Below are 21,279 nucleotides of genomic sequence, written 5' to 3'. Positions count from 1 at the left end.
GGTTAGGGAGTAATAAAGAGCTTAGGGGATCTTTCAGATGAATGGCACTAACTCAAATATAAAATCTTTACAAACAGACCATGATTCTAGGGTCTGGCCAACCTGTATGCCACCATTGTACTTCTCCAATCCCTAAATCTGGTTCCATTCATGATGCAAATTATATTAGCCTCATGTCTGGCTAAGGATCATTTATCACAATGTTCTCTGGCCATGCCTGATCTTGCTGTTGGCACACTCCCAATGTGCCCCCTAGGCTGGCTTTATGTCTAACCACATCCACAATAGGTGTATCTCGAGATGCCATATTAATGCAGTTTCATGGCCCCCTCTTGCCACTGGAGGATCTAGCTTCAATTGCTTAGACTGAAATTTTCTATACTGGATGCCTACTTCAAACTGAACTCTTTTTTTGAAAGTTTCGCTAAAAACAGTTCAACCATTCAGAGAATGAAATTAGGAAAAACATGTTTTTTTTACATGTTAAGAAATTCTTAGAATACCTTGTTTTATAAGCTGGGGTGTGTGTGCGTGTGTGTGAAGATAAGCTGCAAGGAGAAGGGAAGGAGCAGAAACTAGTTGTGGGGAAATAGGGCAGAGACAGATTGTAGGTGATGGAATAGAGGCAGAGACAGACTGTGGGGGGTATATATTAGGGGCATATGTGCAAGGACAGCCAAGGTAGATAGGGAAAGACGGGTCTGTGCCCACTAGAGCACTCTCCCTTCCAGAATCTGTATGGAACCCAAGATTTTTGAGGTGCTACATTCCTCTGCTCTCAGCAAATAGCTGTGAAATCCACTAGCAAAGTGTGTGCCTCATTCCCATTTAGCGTCTGGTCTGGTCTACATAGAAGATAATAGCCTAATACTGCTCAGTTACTGGATTAACTCAAGTGGTAGAGGTTTGTGTTGTGTACCTAAAGGTCCCAGCTTTGCTGGTGACATATGGCCCATCAGTTTGTTTCCATATGATGGACTTTCTGCTTTTTCAGTTTTTTTTTAAAACTTAGGAAATTATATTTAAAAGAACATTAAGGTTGCAAAATTGAGTGCACAAGACATAGGAAATGCCAGAATTAAGTTTGCCTCTCCTGGTGCATATGCATTATAATACAGTCTTTACTTACATGATTACATGCTATTTTTTCCCATGAAAATCCTTAATTTTTGCATTTCCTAACTTCCGAGTGCTTGATTTGCAATCATAATGCTCTTTTAACAGCTTTTTCACATGTAATACAATAGAATGAGAGAGTGATTAGATATAAGCTGACTCTTTGATCATATAACTCTTGTGACTGATTGCTAAGAAAATGTTTTATTAATTTTTTAGAACTAAACAAACATATAGGACTTCTGGAGAAAATATCTGACTTAATATTGAATGACATACCAAAAGCTGAGTAAGTATGGTGGTGATTACTTGAGCTGAAAAAAATGCAAAGAGAAATTGTTAATACACAGAAGAATTTCAGTAAGACTCAGAATATGGCGTTGCTACTGCACACATTATCTCAGTCCACACAGCTACATTTAGATAGTGGCACCCAAAATTTGCATACAATATTGAAAAGTGTTGAAAAGTGTTCAAGGGCTGCATTCAAGGGTTGCACCTAGCTTTTCCATCTCTGATCTACAAACATCCTACAAACTTTCCCTCAGATTATACGAACAAATCACTATGCTATGATTCCAAGTACAGCTGGATGGTAATTTTCAAACTGAATGTTTTTCCACCAGAAGATGTGGAGTCATTGAAATTGAAACATTCTGTGGGAACATATCAATTTCAACAATATTTTGTTTAGAAAAAAATCTTAAATACAATATACAATATACAAAATAACAAAAATAAAATTACAAAATACAAATAGCAAATGAAAATATATAAAAATAAAATGAAAGTCAAAATCAAAATGAAATGTTTTGATTGACCCAAAATGATTTTTTAAAAATTAGTATTTAAAAGGATATCTGAAAAAAATTATTATGATTTGGAATGAAAACAAATTTTGAAATCACAGAATTTCACATGAAACAGAACTTCTGGTCCTCAGCCAGCTTTTGTTCCCAGTCATATGATTGATGAAGCAACCTGCTTGCTGAGTGAAAAATAGAAAAAAATCAAAATCATCCAGAGGCAAACCAATCTGGCAAATTCCTTGAATAGGGAATCAGGGCAGGTCTTAATTAATATACTCCCTTCCCAGCTGACAGCAGTGGCACATAATGCCTTTTATCCAAGTCTGACTCAAAGGCTGCAACCATTCTTCTGGTATAGACTTTGCCAGCATTATCCATTCATTTGTAATCTCAAACCTGCTTTGCTGCAATGCATTCTACTAAGGGTAGTACTTGTAAAGTAAGTAGGGGTTACAGCCCTTGAGAATGGACCACTGTAGCAAACAATACCAGTGACCTGTAGTCCTAGTTTATGATATGATCCAAATAGCTTAAATAGGCAGATTCATTAGTTAGCAGAGATGAAACCAACTGTTTTGGCATTGTACAAGAAAATATATCAACTATTTTGCTGGACACTTCAAAAAGGGTCCCTATGAAGATTAAATTTATCTTGGTGACATGGTTTGTAACTATTTTGAGAGCCTGGTTTTCAGAAGCAGACATTTAAACAGTATATTCTGATCCTATATTTGCATATGAAGATAGGCAGCTTTGCTTTCACGTATGTGTTTAGAATGGCACAGTGCTTTTTTCAGCAAATATTAGCTATGTGTAAATGGCTCATGTTGTTCAGTTTTCTAAGTTACACCCTACACTGATAATAATTGGAGATATACACCAATCTCCTAGAACTGGAATGGACCCTGAAAGGTCATTGAGTCCAGCCCCCTGCCTTCACTAGCAGGACCACGTACTGATTTTCACTCCAAATTCCTAAGTGGCTTTCTCAAAGATTGAGTTTACAACCCTGGATTTAGTAAGCCAATGCTCAAACCACTGAGCTATCCCTCCCTAATCTTTAGCCATTTAGTTTTCTATTTATCTATTTAGTTTTATGTGAGTCACTCAGTTGATGACTGCCTGGAAAACTTCTAGGGCTGACAATGCCCTTTTCTGTTTTTTACAAGGAAAATTCATAACAAACAATTCATAGAAAATTCATAACATGCAAACATTCCTTATAGCAGACGATAGGAATGTTGTTGTAAATCTAATAGGAGACAACATGGTGACAATGTTTTTGACTGAGTTACTGATCTTATTTTTCTCATACAGAACTGGAACATTGTGTTTAAGATTTTTTTTAAACTGCTACTTTTTACATTTCCTCAAGTACATTGTGTCATTTCCACATTGATGTTAAATTGTACTGTTTGTTGCCATATGCATTCTTTGTTCCAGGTATGTCAGCTTGCTCAATGATTACGTTGAGTCTGAGTTTTTTCTGATTGATGGAGATTCATTGTTCATCACTTGCATAAGTGAACAGACATTACTACTGGGACAGAACCTGCATTTCTTTTACCTGGTAGAACGCTTTCTACTGGATTTAACAAACAAAGGAGCAAAATATGTCATTGTTTTCTTCAAGGTAACAAATACATGATTTTTGCAATGAATGATTAAATTCTTGCACTATATTTCTTCACTAGAGAAAAGTGTTCATTCATAATACATTAGGTAGTCTTTAAGCAATCAGACAATAAAGGCCAAATTCAGACCTTTAGCCAATTTCTCCCCCAAAAGGTACACAATTAGCCATGCAAAAGTAGGTTTTAGAGCTCGTTGTGAAGTTTTCAAGGAAACAGTTTATCAGAAAATGCCACTTTATCAAAACTGAATTTTTTTGCCTGAATATACCAGATTCGATGAAAATTTTGTCAGGCAAGATTTCCCAGGTCCAGGATGAAGTGCTTAGCCCAGAATAGCAAGTGTACTCACCTAGGATTTGGGAAGCCTAGATTCAACTCCCTGCTCTAGATGAGAGACTTGAACCAGGGTTTCCCACATCCAGGTGAGACACCCTAACCACCAGGGTACTAGCTGTTTTGGAAGCTTGGTTTCTCACTTTGATGAAAAACTTTGAAAAGACTTGGTTCCATCCTGATATTTTGTTTTATTGTGAGCCTGAGAGTGTACTCATGCAAATTACTCATAACAAATGCATCTGCATTCCCAGCAGGGAATTCCTAGATGTTTACAGGAGTATGTGATAAAATACATAGACTACTACCCTAGCCCTGCTACTAAATGTTCATGTTATATATCCGGCTTAGGAGGATCTTTAGTTGCATCTCATGGTCCTCAGTCAGTTACTTCTTTATGGGCAAGCACCTGTGGAGAGTAAGTATTCTTTCTGGTGTCTGATTAATCTATGTGGCTGATTTTTTTTTGGCACTAGGTGACACAATATTGTTTTTTTTCTTTCCTACTTCTTTCAGAAAGGAGTTGGTTTAGATTAATTTTAGTTTTGTGTGTTATCCATGGGTTGAAATGGAACATACCCATGGAATGTAGTACTGAACAAGGATTACTGTTCATTTCTGTTCCAGCAGCAACAACAAAAAATAACATTGTGAGATTAAGACAAATTGGAAACTAATTGAAAACTTGAGGGGGTCAACAAGCATGTGACAAGTGGGATCCATGGATATAGTTACTTAGATTTTCAGAAAGCCTTTGACAATATCCCTCACCAAAGGTCTCTTAAGCTAAGTAAGCTGTCATGGGATAAGAGGGAAGGTCCTCTCATGGACTGGTAACTGGTTAAAAGATAGAAAACAAATGGAAGGAATAAATTGTCAGTTTTCAGTATGGAGAGAGGTAAATAGTGGTGTCTCCTACAGGTCTGTACTGGGACCAATCGTATTCAACATATTCATAAACGATCTGGAAAAAGGGGTAAACAGTGAAGTGGCAAAATTTGCAGATGATACAAAACTACTCAAGCTAATTAAGTCCCAAGCAGACTGCAAAGAGCTACAAAAGGATCTCACAAAACTGGGTGACGGGGCAACAAGATGGCAGATGAAATTAAATGTTGATAAATGCAAAGTAAAGCACATTATGTTTTCCAATCCCAGTTCTACATATAAAATGATGGGGTCTAAATTAGCTGTTACCACTCAAGAAAGAGATTGTGGAATTATTGTGGATAGTTCTCTGAAAACATCCACTCAGTGTGCAGCGGCAGTCAAAAGGGGAACTAAATGTTGGAACTCATTAAGAAAGGGATGAATAATAAGACAGAAAATATTATATTGCCTTTATATAAATTCCTGGTATGCCCACATCTTGAATACTGCATGCAGATGTGGTCACCCCCATTCAAAAAAGATATATTGGAATTGGAAAAGATACAGAAAAGGGCAACAAAAATAATTAGGGGTATGGGGCGGTTTCCATATGAGGAGAGATTAATAAAACCAGGACTTTTCAGCTTGGAAAAGAGACGACTAAGGGGGGATATGATAGAGGTCTATAAAATCATGACTGGTGGAGAAAGTAAATAAGGAAGTATTATTTACTCCTTCTCATAACACAAGAACTAGGGGTCCCCAAATGAAATGAATAGGCAGCAGGTTTAAAACAAACAAAAGGAAGTATTTTTTTCACACAATGCACAGTCAACCTGTGGAACTCCTTGCCAGAGGATGCTGGGAAGACCAAGATTATAACAAAAAAGAACTACAATATATAAGTTCAAGGAGGATAGGTCCATCAATGGCTGTTAGCCAGGATGGGCAGGGATGGTGTCCCTAGCCTCTGTTTGCCATGAGCTGGGAATGGACGACAGGAGGTGGAGCACTTTATTATTACCTGTTCTGTTCATTTCCTCTGGGGCACCTGGCATTGGCCACTGTCAGAAGACAAGATACTGGGCTAGATGGATCTTTGGTCTGACCCAGTATGGCTGTTCTTATGTTAACCTTGGTGATATTTGGGATCTCAGTAGTTTGAGGGTGTCAATAAAGCTTTTGCTGAATAGATTTACTAACAAAATATTTTTCTTTCTCTATCAAGACATTTAAATGGTAAATGAATGACATTTTAAATTCACTTCTTTCTTTTACACAGCCTAATATCTTTCAGATTTGATTACGAAGTTAGAAAAAATTATTCCCCCCAACTCTGATAAAATCATGTGTGTCTAGCAGTATGAAATTAGATTGAGGTAAAAAGAAACTGTAGAGTGTAGCTCAGGTACTCTTCCAACTGTGAATCTGTAATTCATTTATTTAGTCAATATCAATATGGAAATGGATAAAAGTTGAAATTCATATTCTCTTTTTCTTGCATCTGTACAGAGAAAATAAAAGCGCGGAATATTCTAATTTTACATAAATATTGTACGTCAGATTATGTTATAGAGCAAGCACAATTTTAAAGTCAATTAAAAAGGGGATAAGGACAGTGGTAAGAGACCCATCAAGTGAGGAATAAAGTAGTGAAGCATCTACCACTGGACATCATCCAAGATATGATACTGAGCTAGGATGGCCACTGGTCTGATCCAGCTTGGCAATTTCTAGGTTTTTAACTACAGTGTGTCTAACTCTAATTTATGTACATTTTGGGGATACTTTGAGCCTCTACCTATATATTGGTATTCTGGTAATGTGAATAAGACACAGAGGATCCATTTCTTGAATCTGAGAAGTCTGGTTTCCACCACTCTCCCTGGAGCAAAGCAGATTTAAGCTCTATAATTCAGGTTGGTGGAGGATCTCCCAGGCATGGGGTTGCTCTAGTGCAGAGGCCCTCAACCTTTCAAGACTACTGTATCCCTTTCAGAAGTCTGATTTGTCTTGCGTACCCCCCAAGTTTCACCTCACTTAAAAACTATTTGCTTACAAAATCAGACAAAAATACGTGTCACAGCACACTATTACTGAAAAATTGCTTACTTTCTCTTTTCTACCATATAATTATAAAATAAATCAATTGGAATATAAATACTGTAGTTACATTTCAGTGTATAGGATAGAGAGCAGTATAAACTAGTCATTGTCTGTATGAAATTTTAGTTTGTACTGACTTTGCTAGTACTTTTTATGTAGCTTGTAAAACTAGGCAAATATCTAAGTGAGTTGATGAACCCCTTGGAAGACCTCTGCGTACCCCTGGTTGAAAACCACTGTTTTAGTGGCTCTTGTTTTGGCATCTGCACTTGATCCATGGTGCAGGGCATGTTCCCAGTGGAAAGGGCGTGTGACCAAGCAGTCCTTGCACTCTGGTGATCCCCAGAACAACCCTGGTATGTGTAATCCCAGCCTGAGGAACTGGCCCAAAACACTCACACATAAATCCCCAGGTGTACCAGTTGCTAACTAGGCACAGCCAAGAATCTGGCCCACAAGCTTTTGCTTCCACTCTTTATGTCAGCAGAATCTTCTAATGTCTCCTTATGTTTTCTGTTTAGAAACTGATCCTGCCAATGCTTATGCACACAAGTAACCTTGAACATATACAGCTCTCAGTGGCACTGGTGTAAATCCAGAGTAACTCCACAGCTGTGCTGAAGTCAATGGAGATTCTATGGATTTACACCAATGTAAGTGAGAGCATGATTGATCCAATAAGACTATTCATGTGGCTAAAGGTTAGCAGGACTGGGTCCCCAATTTAAATTATTGTCTTATTTGGAAGTTATTAAAATTACATAGAAGCAGCAAAGAATCCTGTGGCACCTTATAGACTAACATCTGTTAGTCTATAAGGTGCCACAGGATTCTTTGCTGCTTCTACAGAACCAGACTAACACGGCTACCCCTCTGATACTTAAAATTACATAATGTAAAGTGTTATTTTCATGTCCTGTTAATTCAAAGTAATAGGTCCAAAGCAGGTACTACGAAGATATACATACAAAATATGTCATTACTAAGAATTAGCATGTTTATACTCTAGTTGCAGCTAATTGAAATTGTTAATCTGTAAAAAAATATGATAGAATTTTACTTCATTGTTTTTACAGGATGCAGAGCATGCATATTTCAGGCATCCGACTCTCCTGTCCTTACGTACCGCACTGATTCTTCATCTTCAGCACAATACTGATGCTGTAATTCACACTGAATTTTCCAACTTTTTAGAAGGGAAGTGGCAATCTTTCCTGCAAGAAAGCTACCCATATTTTATAATAATCTCTGATGATGGACTGACTAAACTACAGACAAGCTTTCTCAATTTATTTATCATTCATGCCTTGTCAAAAAGAATCAATGTTGTTCTTACTTCTGGACAAGAATCAGATTTTATCAGAGTTTATGGATATCACATCCATGGCATGTACAGGCACAATACATTTTTCTCTCAGGTAAACAATATATGAAATCTTTACTGATATTTAATAGAGAAATGTAATATTTAAGCAGTGTAGTAGATCTTGCCTGAAAATGACTTTGAGAGCTATCTATCGTGTCTATATCTGAAAACTTACAGTAGTGTAATGAAAAATTGACTTAGAGATAGACTGTAAACTCTCTGGGACAGGGACTAAGTTGAGTATGCACACAGAACATGGCATTAAATAAATGGAGAAATGAGTGCATGAGTAGATTATGGCATAGCTAAAATGGTATGGGGTTTGTCATGTTACTTCCAAGTTATTATTTTTTTCTGTTTTTGCATTAATATTAATTAATATAATACTTTGTAGTTTGTGGGATTGGGTTGGGGGACGCAAGTTTTGAGTGGTATTGAAGAAGCTGTATTACATATAGGTTCAATGAGGATTTTCTTGGAGTAGGGGGTACTGTGTGGGAAGACATGGAAAAGGAGACAATGTGTGAGCGGCAAGTGGTGGGCAGTAGGAGGAATCTAGAGAAATGGAAAAGGCAAAGTACAGAAGCTGACTGGTAGAGTGGCAATTGGCAATTGAGGAGCTGTAGGCTGGGGCAGAACCTCTATATTCAGTACAGAAAGCTGCCTTTATTTAGTGTAATGCCCCATATGTATGCAAAGCCCTTTTTGAGCTCTACCCTCCCCACATTTAAGCCCTTCTGAGAGACCAATTGGTTGTAATGCCTGTACAAAACTTACTGATAGACAATACCATACCTGAGGAATAGTTTGGGAATTTGTGTATATTTGTTAGCTAAATTAGTGGTGCTGTTTCCCCCTGCCTGCTCTTTGGGTTTAGATTGTGAGCCGGTGGGGCAAGGATTTTGCTTTCTTCACAGTAAACTGCTCGTTCATGAGCTACAGGCCAAAAAATATTAGCATAAATTAATCCTCTCATAATTTTTAACAAATATACTCAAGAAAATCACAATCTCTTAACAGAAAATATATGAACAGACAAGGTGAAATTCATCACAATATTCTCTACTCTGAATATTGAGTTCTATAATATGTACCCATTATAACATTTTTTTTTGGAGGAACTGTATCAGTACTCCAAATTGGTATTAATGTGTGTATTTTCCATTTTAGCCTTTTTGAATGACCTAAAAAAGTCATAATATTCTAATAGTATATACATTTAAAAATAAAATGGCTGAATTTAGAAGATAAAAAGCTTGATTTAAAAAATAAACTATATTTTTTTTAAGCACCGAAAAGAGATTCAGTGTGTTTTCCAAACACTGGTTAAAGACTTGCAGGAATCCAGTACAGCAGCATTACTTTCTCTGTCTGGACATTCAAGTGTGAAGGACATGGAAAAAGAGGTACTTCATTTTTTTACTTCAGTCAAAAACTTGAAAGAATGTCTACCAAAATCCTCCATTAGTTTTAGTTCATATTGAACATATATAATTTTGGAAAATGTCTTAGGAATGTTGTAATTAAAAAAAAAAGTAAAAAATGGAAAGCTGAAAATCCATTGTGAGGGTTCCACTTAAAAAATATAAACTGGAAAGTATTAAAATGCGCACAGTTATGTTCAGCAAAAGATCTAAGTAGATCCCCTTATCAGCTTCGAAATTAAATGTATTTTATACCTTCAAATCTGCCCTACTCTAAAACTAATATGTAGTATTGTTGTATTGAATTTTTAGTAAAAATTCCTTTTTTGTGGTGATTGGCATATCATTTGTTTATTCTTAAACACTACAGCTATCTTATTTTGCATACATGTACACTTCCTGAATGATATATTATTGCTAATGAGTATGTTTGATTCCCTTTTTATCTGGAGGATAGACTACAAATATAGGTCCCGATCTTTTAAATACTTAAGTATGTTAATAACTTTGCTCAAAGTTAAGCACATGGATAAGTGTCTGCAGGATTAGTGCCTGATCCAAAGACTATTTAAGTCAGAGAAATGACTCCCATTGACTTCAATGGCATTTGGATTGGGATGGATAATATGTGCATCTGATCAGTGATTACGATTCAAAAAATTTGCCAGGGCACAGCACTTCTAGAGGTCAGGCCTTAAAATCAAATGATTAAATCTGGATTTCCGGACATCTATACGTTTCCTTCATTTATGTATACCAAATGCCTTTCTTCTTCCTCTCTTCCTTTAAATTCCCTTGTTTTGGCTAAGACCAAATCCAAATCCCTCTTCCATTTGCAACTCCTTATTCTTGTACCTGAGCAGAATAATTAGACAACAATTCAAATAAAAAGAACAATGCATTTCCAAGATTATTTCTTCTCCTTCTTCCCTTGTTTATTTATTACACTCCTCTAACCTCTCCCCTGCCATGTTGTGATGTGTAATTTGTATAATGTAGATCTCAGTACTGCAAGGTGCTGGCAAATCATCGTTCACCTCTACAGGGAGAGGTCATTCTTATTTCCCTAGACCTGTAACTAAATATTTCATTCATGTGATTTTGGTCCCTGTTGGCTTCTTTGCCTATTATATTTTTTAAAAGAGAAAACTCTTCCTTTAAAATCCTCCTCATATATTTAATTATATATTTCATACCACCAGGTTTGTGAGACATTATCCCAGCTCAAGCATATTTGGCCAGAAATATCTGATATTCGACATATTGTCTGCATTGTCTCATGTGCACTGGGGCTGAGAATGTACAGTAGGTTACAAAAGAAACACCAGACTACCATTCAAAAACAGGTAGGATTTTCAGTTAGCACAAACTCTTGCTTGTTTCTTTTCCTTCCCTCACCTTGACAGGTATGATATTTTAGAGGTATGCATTTTCCCTATGGCATATGTTCAGTGTGTTGTCCATCTACTCCTATAAACTATTATTACAAAATATTTTTACATAAAAGCCTGTTAGTAGAACACAAATCATTTCCAGAAAAGCAGCAATTGACATACATAGAAATAAATATATCTGGAGCTATTTCAAATACAGATTAGAATGCTTTGTTTCATACACAATGTGGAGCTCTGTGCCATTATATATGCCTTTTTAAAGTTTAAATGGAACGAGTCAGGGCATTTAATAATCCAGTGTTGCCAAATCTCACAATTTTATCATGACTCTGACTATATCTGACGTTTCACTTAAAGTCCCAGCTTTTGAAGACAAATGATTACAAGAGTATCTCAGCTTTCTTTCAATGCAAAGTGAGTTTCTAGCTCTCATGGTTGCAGAGAAAGATTTAAAAATGAGACCAAAGTGCAGCCTGAAGGCTTCAAAACTAGAAAGAAAATTAGAAGAACCTAATATTTACTTGTATCTAAAAATTTGAAGATTTTTCTGCCAATCTCATGATTTTGGGGGTCTTGATTTTTGAACATTTGAGGTTAGTATACTGTTACCCTGAGCACTATACATCACACACCAGTCATGGCAACCTTAACTGTGCCCAATGTATACATCTGGGGTAAGAGTTGCTTGAAGTCTGGCATCCTCATGGGGCAGAGTTAAGGTAGCAATATGCAATTTATGGTGTATGCTGGTTGTGCTACTGGTGAAGTCAGTATCTCCTGGTAGAGGAGCAGAGAGTTAGATTTCTTAATTTTCCATGTCCTTGCTTGTGTTGGGTATGTTATGTGTAGACAAACCTTTACTTATATATAATATGGTCTTTTATACCTCCGGCTTTAACAAATATTGACCAGAGCTATAGAGTTGGCCTTGCATTTTGCACTCAGTTTGAGGCACAAATAATTTGAGACAATGTTGTAGATGCAAAAGCCACGAGCCTCTGTGTGCCCCCATCCCCATGGGGCTGGAGCCACGCTGCTGTGGGGGGGAAGCGCCGAGTCTCCAGGCCCCCTTGTGGGACTGTGTGTGGCCTGCGACTGATTTTTTCTGTAGGTCATTGGCCCCTGATAGAAAAAAGGTTCCCCACCCCTGGTCTAAAAGATCAATTCTATATGTCGGTAGTTATGTCTGCGAAACAGCAGATGCAAAATGGAAGGTCAGATTGAAGCTCCTTTCAAAATATGAATTGCAAAATAGGTTGCATGTAGGCATGATACTTTTTGTTTGTGTTTATACAGGAGAAGAGTAGGGAAATAACACCAGAAGAAGCTGAAGACCTAATCAGGATGTATTGCCTGAGTGTGGTTTTTCTTTTCCATTTACCTCTTTCACAACGAGCTCGGGTTAGATTAATCAATTACCATTGGAATAAACAAGCTTTCACATTTATACAAATGGTAGGCATTGCATTTTCATTGTTTGTACATTTAGTTCTTATTTATTAACAAATAGACACAAGGGGTGGGATCCACAAAGGGACTTAGGTGTTGTAACACTTGAGGGCAGGTCTACACTACGGGGCTAAGTTGACCTAAATTACTTAATTCCAGCTATGTGAATAATGTAGCTGGAGTCGACATACCTTAGATCGATTTATTGCAGTGTCTACACCGCGCTGGGTCAACGGGAGGAACACTCATGTCGACTTACCTTATGTTTCTCATTCCGGTGAAGTACCGGAGTTGATGAGAGAGCGATCAGCGGTCAACTAGACCCACTAAATCGACCCCTGGTGGATCAATCGCCGCGTGTCGATCCCCCGATAAATGGACACAAGACTTTAGTGTCATAGAGTCTCCCACCTCCCAAGTGAATGCCTAAGCCCCTGGACTACAGAGTCATTCTTTTGCTCTCTGGCCCAAGGATTGTTGAAATATTTATCCACAGGGCACATGCCCAGAGGCAGGAACATAGGCACCTAGGGAACTTGTACTCTGAAAGCTTAGGCACCGAGTGAGTTTAGGCACCTACAGGGTTCAGTGGGAATTTTGTGGATCACACGGGAGCCAAAACTGGGACTTAGGCATTTAAACCTGAGATTTAGACACCTAAATCTGGGATTCAGGTTCTTAAATACCTTCAGAGATCCTGCCCAAATAGGGCTTTTAAAATAAAGGATTGGCTACCTTTTAAAGTGGTTTTAGCATGCTATCTATTACAATAATCACTATCACAAGTGCAAACCTTTGTGTCCTTAGACATAGGATGAGCATATTTAATTTTTAAATCACTCCCTTTGCAAGCCTACATTTTCTAATAGAAGATGAGGTCAGACCATTTAACCTTTTGTAGTTTCTAAAAATTATTTACCAAAATGTTAGCATTTTAAAAATGTCTAAAATTTCAAATAAAAAAAACTAGGGAAAAATAATGAAATGAATGATACATCTTAACTATCTTGTGTGTTTAGTTATTTGTGAAGCTACGTGACTCTTTATAGCAAAAATAAATTATAATGTTTTGTGCACTGATAGCACTTTCCAGCCAAATATCTCGAAGTGCTTTACAAGTACTAACAACTAAATCCTGCAAACACAAAAACCTGTGTATAACTTTACTCTCGTGAGTAATCCCATTGATTGCAATGGAACCACTTACCTGAGTAAATTATACACAAGTTTAAGCATTTGCATGATCAGGCACTAGACCGGAGGTGGGCAAACTACAGCCCACGGGACCCTCCTGCCGGCTCCTGAACTCCTGCCCTGGGAGGTTAGCCCCCAGCCCCTCCCCTGCTGTTCCCCCGCAGCCTCAGCTCACCCCACCACTGGCGCAATGCTCTGGGCGGCGGGGCTGCGAGCTCCTGGGGCAGCGCAGCTGCAGAGTCGCAGCCTGACCCGGTGCTCTGTGCTGCGTGGTGGCATGGCTGGCTCCAGCCTGGTGGTGTGGCTGCCTGTCCTGCTGCTCTGGGCAGCGTGGCTGTAGTGCCGCCAGCCACCCGTGCTCCAGGCAGTGCGGTAAGGGAGCAGGGAGGGTTGGATAGAGGGCAAGAGAGTTCGGGGTGGTGGTCAGGGGCGGGAGTGTGGATGGGGTTGGGGCGGTCATAGAGGAGAGAACAGGGGGGTTGAACGGGGGCAGGGGTCCCGGGGGGCAGTCAGGAATGAGAGTGGGGGTTGGAAGGGACAGCAGGAGGCAGTCAGGGGCAGGGGTTCTGGGGAAGTTAGGGGACAGGGAGTGGGGAGGTGGATGGGGCAGGAGTCCCGGGGCGTCAGGGGGCAAGAAGCGGGGTCAGATAGGGGGCGCGGGCCGGGCCATGCCTGGCTGTTTGGGGAGGCACAGCCTCCCCTAACCGGCCCTCCGTACAATTTTGGAAACTGGATGCAGCCCTCAGGCCAAAAAGTTTGCCTGCCCCTGCACTAGACTCACAATGTCCCTTTAAGAGTCAAACATGCACTTAAGATTCCTTCATTTACTGTCAAAATACAGACACCTCTTTAGTGGAGCACAGCAATTACTTAATAACACAGCGAAACTATGCAACAGTTCAGGAACGAATGGAAAAGAATGCTGTAGCAAGTAAAGATGAAGACTGTCCCATTGACCTAAAAAGTTCCTTATCCAATCAAAGTTGTTGACTTCTGCATTATATTTCTTATATTTCAGTCTATTGTGTTTTTACTGTACAAGCACCTTTTGCAAATTTAAGACCCAATTTCACCATCTTTAGCTATGTTGAGTAATGCAATTACTGCCTGAATAGTTCAATTGAAACCAAAGATACTTTTTGGGAGAAAAGTGCTACTCAATATGAATAAAGGGACAGAATCATGCCCTTAAATATGTTATGGCCAGTGTTTCACTACTGTCTTATTAATGCCTTATCTTCTCAAAATGGCACTGGAGTTTTCATAATAATGTTACCATTTAGAGCTTACAATGCACTCTCTTGTCAGATGTAATGGTGACCTATCACCATTCCCTTTAACTTTTCTGAATCTGTGCTTCTTTCCTACCATTCTGCTTTACATTTTTTCTCCAGTGCATGGATTTGTTTAACAAATATTCAGACCTTTATGGTCACCAAAAAATCAAGTTAGGTAATTAAGAAAAAACTTCAAGGTGCATTCAGCATTTGATACTGGAGCCAAAATCTTAAGGGGAAAAAAGGGTTTTCTTTGTGTTGAGTATTGATACCTTGCGCAGAAGTTAATCTAGTGTATTTTTTCCTTTTAGCATAAAGGTTATGAATTTTTTCTTCTGAAACACCTGACAACAGAAAAGCCGTGGAAAGTGGATTTCACTCACTTGTCTGATTTAAGTGATGATCTTTTGTGGAAGAATGTTGCATATTACTATGAAGCAGAAAATGAGCAAGGTACTACATTCATATTTGTTTCTTCACTTATTATTTTTAAACCTAATCTAGATTTTACTCTAACAATAAAACACTCAGCAGTTCATGTCACATTAATTAATATTAGATTCTGACTTTAGGCATATACCTGAGCAAGCTGGACCTATGTAAGAGCATCCCTGGGATGCACTATGACATACAGAGACACCATTGTCACAATTCCTCCCCTGCTTCTTCCTCATTCCTCAGGTAGATGAGTGGGTGGGGTAGAAGATTACCATTGCCTATATCAGCAGTAAACTACTGTCCTTACCCCTATTCCCAGCCTCCTACACTGCTTCAGCTAGCGAGTGATGGGTGTAGTCATGATTCCACCCATTCTGCTCTCCTGCTTGTCCACTCCCTGCCTGCCTGGTTCAGGGAAGAAATAAGTGGGCAAGTAGCCCTGCTTACTTCTAAATGCTTGAACACAAGGCTTGTGTGAATGTGTATTTCAAGTTGGTATCTGACCCACTGTAAAAGACAGTTATTATTCTGTAAAAGACATAACTGTGTTGTCACTTTTGTTACTTTGATGTTGTGTCTTGTACTGTATTTACAAAGGTCCTCAATTCTGTCAGTCTTATACTGAAGTGTGCAAAAAATTCAAGAAAGCTAGTTATAAAATAAATATTTTCTAGCAAAATATTAGTTTCCAGTTTACATTCCATCTTAGGGCTAACCTTGGATATGGGGGAAAAAATTAAGAGAGAGTATGAATATCTGTGGAGTATCATATCAAAACTAGCTGGAAAGGATGATGATGGAAAGTCTTTGCCTCTGAGGAGAACGTCTGTATATTTTCTTGAAAAGAGATCTTCTCCAACTAAAGGTACCATAGTAACAATCTTCAAAGTTACACTATGTTATTATTTTAACTCATTATTTTAAAATTTTATTTATTAAGGCTTTATTCTGCAGAAAATATGTGATTCCTCCATGAACAGAACAGTCTGCTTAATCTTTTGACATATTTTGAAGAAATCTTACTGCTTAGTGGAAACAACAATCTTTTAAAATATTCTTCCTTTAATAGGAGCTATTGAGTTGACCAAACTCTTGCCTACATTTCATCAGAGGCAACTAGTATGGAGAGTTTCATACATAGCTGGGAAAATACTTGAAAAAACTGATTGGGATTTTTAAATGAATTTGTTTTGACTATTCAGACCCTTTTTGAATTCACATCTCACAAATGTTCTAGCAAATTGGTTAACTGGCAGTCATGTTAACTGTCATGTCTGTGAAAATGGTGATTTCAAAGAAACTGAATTAGGAAAGAAATAGTCACACAAGAAACATTTTAAGAACTAGGCCCATTCAGTTAGGGGGACTATGGCGGGGCGACAACTCATCGGCACAGCACCTCCTACTGGTCATCCTGGGAATTAGATCTTCCAGCCCAGAGCACCCTCTGCAGACCAGTGTCTCACCTGCCGCTGGCCCCCCGTGTCCCTCCCAGACCCCAGTGCCCTTTTTTCCTGGGGTTCTGCCCCAGCAGTACCCCCACTCTGGGTCTCCCCTCCCTGGGGAACCCCCACCCTCTATCCCCACCTTGCCTCAGTGGCTACTGCCAGTCATCTAGCCACTGCTCACTGGGGGAGACTGCAGTCTGTAAACCACTCATCATCAGCAAGGGGGTTAGGACCTACTGCCTTTGCCTATCGCTGAGCTGCCTCTCTGCAGCCCCAGTACCTTTTCATAGGCCCTATTCAAGGCCTACAGCCTGGGGTTTTACTAGGCTGCAGCTCCCCAGCTCCCTCTGCCCTCCCCAGCATTGCTCCACCTCAGGTACCCTTCTCAGCTCCCAGGCAGTGCAGCCCAGCCCAATCCTTCTTTCTTTAGAGCCAGAGAGAGACTCTCACAGCTTCTGGCCCACAGCCCTCTTATAAGGGCCAGCTGGGCGCTGATTAAGCTGGCCACAGCCTTGGCTGCTTTCCCAATCAGCCTAGCTTTTCCCAGCCACAGCTCTCTCCAGGGCTGCTTTTAACCCCTCTTTACTGGAGTGGGGCAACTGCCCCTCAACAGGGACAAAAAATATCATATGACCCATGTATCCAAACAAAACCAACTACAAAATCTAATCATTCTGGATATTCACAATGACCTGCCCCTAATTAATGAACTTGCAAAGTGTTGTTCAGTCCTATGCAATCAAGAAAATTGCAGGATGACTGCAAACCCCTCATGAACAGAAGAATTAGTAAAATGTGTCAATTTACCTGCAGCAAGTTTTGTACCTATCTTTAGTTTCATCAGTCAGGAAATAGAAGCTGGAGAGATAGTTCTCGGTATTCCGCAATTAGGAGATACACTGAGGATCACTGCAGCTAAACCTTGTCTTCACTACTTAAAAAAAAGTGTGTTTCTTACCTCAGAGTAACTAATTCATGTGAGCCATGCCAATGTAAAAACGCAGTGAAGATAAGGTACTTTAGCTTTACTGTGAGGTAAACTAGGTGAGAGAAGGGGGAGGTGGAGTGCTGACCTAACCTGATCTCTTGAGATTCTTCCCAGCCCGTTTCTATGATTTTATTATTATAGTTTACCTTGCTATAAAACTAATGTGCTTTATCTTCACTGTTTTTTCCTTGGGATAGCTCACTCACATTCAGGCCTGCTGACAGTAATTTTGGCCCCCAGGGCAGAATGGTCAATGGTTCCCCTGGAAAGGGATGACTGAAGTTTTCACGCAGTGCCTGAGCTGACCGGTGCCCAGCAAGCTGCTGGCTGCACTGCTGGGTGTGCTCTTCCAGCACGGCCAGGGCTTCCACCTGCCCACTTGGCTGCCTTTGCAGCTGCCAGCACCACCCCGCACATGCCTAGGAGCCCTGCAGCCCAACTGGGCGATTTAAAAGGGCCTGGGGGCTCCTGGCCATCACCACCCCTACCGGTATGATGGCTGTATTCCTTTTGTTTACAAGGGAAGTCTGTGTGACATTGTGTGCCATGCTCTACCCAGAATAATAGCTAAAGGACATAGTCCTGTTCATAGTATTTATTATTTTAAGTATGGTAATAAGAAGGGTACAGAAAAGAATGGTCAGAGAGGAATGCACACATTCTCATTCACTTTTTCACCTTTGGAAATCATAATACCACCACAATTAGATGCGGCTACAAGTCAGGATAAGAATCTTGGCAAATATTAAAAGACCTAGCAAGAAAGGAAAATAAATATGAATTGAAAGAAACAACTGTGAGAAATTAATTTGGAAAACAACAGATAATTAATTCCACCTATAGTTACGTTATTTACATTGCATGTGTTGCAGCAAATAAGACAGAAGCAACATAAATAAATTACTACAAGTGGGGAGAGGACAGCCTACTTCAATGCTATATTAAGTAAATTAAGAGAACTGTTCTACTGGTTAAGTTTCAGTTTTTCTTTTGCCTTTCCTAGTATAAAGTCCCTTATAATTTTTACTGATAATTTATAAGTGACACAGTCTGCTGCTTCCCTCTGTGCTCAGTCAAGCAAGAGTGTAAATGACAGAGGCCAAAATTTTCAAACCTGAGTGGCTAAAATTAGGCTCCTACATAAAAGTAGCCCAAGATGCTAAGCAGAACAAAATGGCTTGATTTTCAAAGGTGATGATCATCTACAACTCCCATTGCAAACCAGGCCACTTTTATTTGGGAGCCTAAGTATGGATTTAAAAGCCTAATTCTTAGGTTTAAAAATGTTGGCTACAAGGAATTAGTTCTGTGCATTACAGAACCCTCTGTTAGCCAGTTTCACAGAGAAATAATATAAATCAAAACTCTGCCTGGATAGTTTATTCATTAAATCTGAGCTATCAGTAGAGGCTTGTTTTAGTGTTGCTTTCTCTTGAATGAAGGGCTTTGTGACTTTGCTTTACTGAAATTGCATTTGAACATTATTCTAACATGTTGCTGTAAATATGTTACTGTAGCAGACTTTTGAAGAACTGTCTTTTTTTTTTCAAATTGAAAAGAATCCAAGAATATTCCTAATCTAGGGCTGATACCCATGACATCTATAGTGGTGGATGAATTTGCTGGAGATATTTTAAGTAGCCTTCCATTTTTAAAAAGGTATGTGTCTGTTTTACTTTTTTAAATTTTTTCTGAATATATATAAGATTAAATCATTGTGTATCGTGGTTTTGTCATGTTCTAGAAATTTTCATTGTGATGATGACTATTTTTGTTTTCATAATTTGGTATCAAACAACCAGGGAACATTTTCAAAATATTAATTAAAAATGTAGGAAGTTAAGAAGTAAAAACAGTATCATTAAAATGTAAAAGCAAACAAACAAAAACATATTGGAAAAACAGAGTAGCCTGTAGTGGCGTTTCTATATATTACAGGATTTCTTGGGTGCTGTTCTCTCATAAACATGTACATGTGGGTTTCATGTATGTCTCTCTATCTCTCTCACACACACACACACCCTCCCACCCATCAATTTATAACACATACCCCAAATCTCTGGAATGAAGACCACCATCAACAATTCTGCTCTGAGGCATAATGGAACTTTCTACGATAAGGGTTCAGCTTGTTTGTGCAGAAGATGGAGCTTCCTCAGGGACTGAGCTGAAACTATGGAATGAATTTCCACAGGAACTAAGGACCATCAGAAACCTCACCACCTTCCACTCCAAGTACAAGACACATTTCTTTGAACTGCCTTCTCTGCTATAAACACATAGCAGTCTGTACATTAACCCCGTCAAAACTCTCCAAACAACATCCCTCCAAACCTTTCCAAAACAAATCACTACATTGCACACACACATTTCCCCCAGTGGAGACCACATGAGAGAGGGAACAAAACAAGAGTGACAAATGTTAGTCACATCACTTAACACACTACTGGAAGGTGCTCAGATACTATAGTGATGAGTGCAATATAACAACTGATACAGAAAAGAACCACATTATTAAAATGTTACACACAACAGGACCACAATCCTCCATTCTCTGACCACCCGAGACACCCACTGAATTCAGCCTGGGTTCAAAGAGTGCCAAATTGGGTTGCCAGTGTGAACCACACCTTTAATAATTTTGGTTACTGTTCTCTGGACTTCCTTCAATTTGTCCACATCTTTCCTGAAATGTGGCGCCCAGAATTGGACACAATACTCCAGTGAGACCTCCTCTCTAGCACACTCATGCAAGGGCAGGCATGAGTTTTAAATCAGAGTTAGCAACAAGGGGAACATGTTCTAAATATAGACAGACCCTGAGACCACCTGGGATGGGAAAGAGCCAGTTAGGTGGTGTGTACCAATTTGTGTAGCACTATGGCACTGGAGTGAATTTCACACATAAGAGGGATATGACATCACCCCAAATGTTTTCTAAGGTAAGTATTCAGGTGTTGATTAAAGTAAGCAGATGGTTATGTATCTTTGCTTAATTGGAACTACAGAGTGAAATCCTGGCCCCACTGAAGTCATTGGGAATTTTCCTTAACTTCACCAGGGCTGGGATTTTACCTACAGACTCTAAATATTTTATACATTTACAATGGCATTTTCACAGTTTTATATTATTCCATGTAGGTTCTATCAGGCCAACAACCTACTGATGTGACGTGTATTTTAAAACCTTTATTTTTGAAAATAATTAATTATATTAATTATCAATGTTGTGTCTTTTGGTGTTAGTGATGACTCTGCTGTTACTTCCCTTATTAAACAAAAAGAATTTGATGAAATTCGACACTGGCATTCAGGCAAGCTTCTCAGTGATGATTATGACAGAACAAAGTCCAGTTCTCAAGGTAAGACCCTATTCAGATAAACCCTATTCAGAAAAAGCTAAAGTATTATCAGTGTGGGTAGTTTTATAGGT

At 39.0% G+C, this 21,279-nt stretch overlaps 1 protein-coding gene across 2 annotated transcripts in view; it reads left to right on the top strand.

The window, feature by feature from the left end:
• The window catches only part of DDX60 (DExD/H-box helicase 60), a 73,661-nt gene that overhangs the window by 4,103 nt on the left and 48,279 nt on the right, over positions 1 to 21,279 (top strand). For both annotated transcript variants that reach the window (XM_039542553.1, XM_039542552.1), the window contains exons 3-12: positions 1,336 to 1,405; positions 3,369 to 3,558; positions 7,945 to 8,286; positions 9,524 to 9,640; positions 10,861 to 11,004; positions 12,349 to 12,507; positions 15,284 to 15,425; positions 16,120 to 16,275; positions 19,406 to 19,505; positions 21,093 to 21,208. In XM_039542553.1, the coding sequence (XP_039398487.1) occupies positions 1,336 to 1,405; positions 3,369 to 3,558; positions 7,945 to 8,286; positions 9,524 to 9,640; positions 10,861 to 11,004; positions 12,349 to 12,507; positions 15,284 to 15,425; positions 16,120 to 16,275; positions 19,406 to 19,505; positions 21,093 to 21,208 (1,536 nt within the window). The remainder of the gene's footprint in view (positions 1 to 1,335; positions 1,406 to 3,368; positions 3,559 to 7,944; positions 8,287 to 9,523; positions 9,641 to 10,860; positions 11,005 to 12,348; positions 12,508 to 15,283; positions 15,426 to 16,119; positions 16,276 to 19,405; positions 19,506 to 21,092; positions 21,209 to 21,279) is intronic.

Source organism: Mauremys reevesii, linkage group 5, assembly GCF_016161935.1.
Source record: "Mauremys reevesii isolate NIE-2019 linkage group 5, ASM1616193v1, whole genome shotgun sequence".
NCBI lineage: Eukaryota > Metazoa > Chordata > Testudines > Geoemydidae > Mauremys > Mauremys reevesii.
Note: the sequence above shows the minus strand (reverse complement) of the source record. Positions and strands in the feature narration are given on the sequence as shown.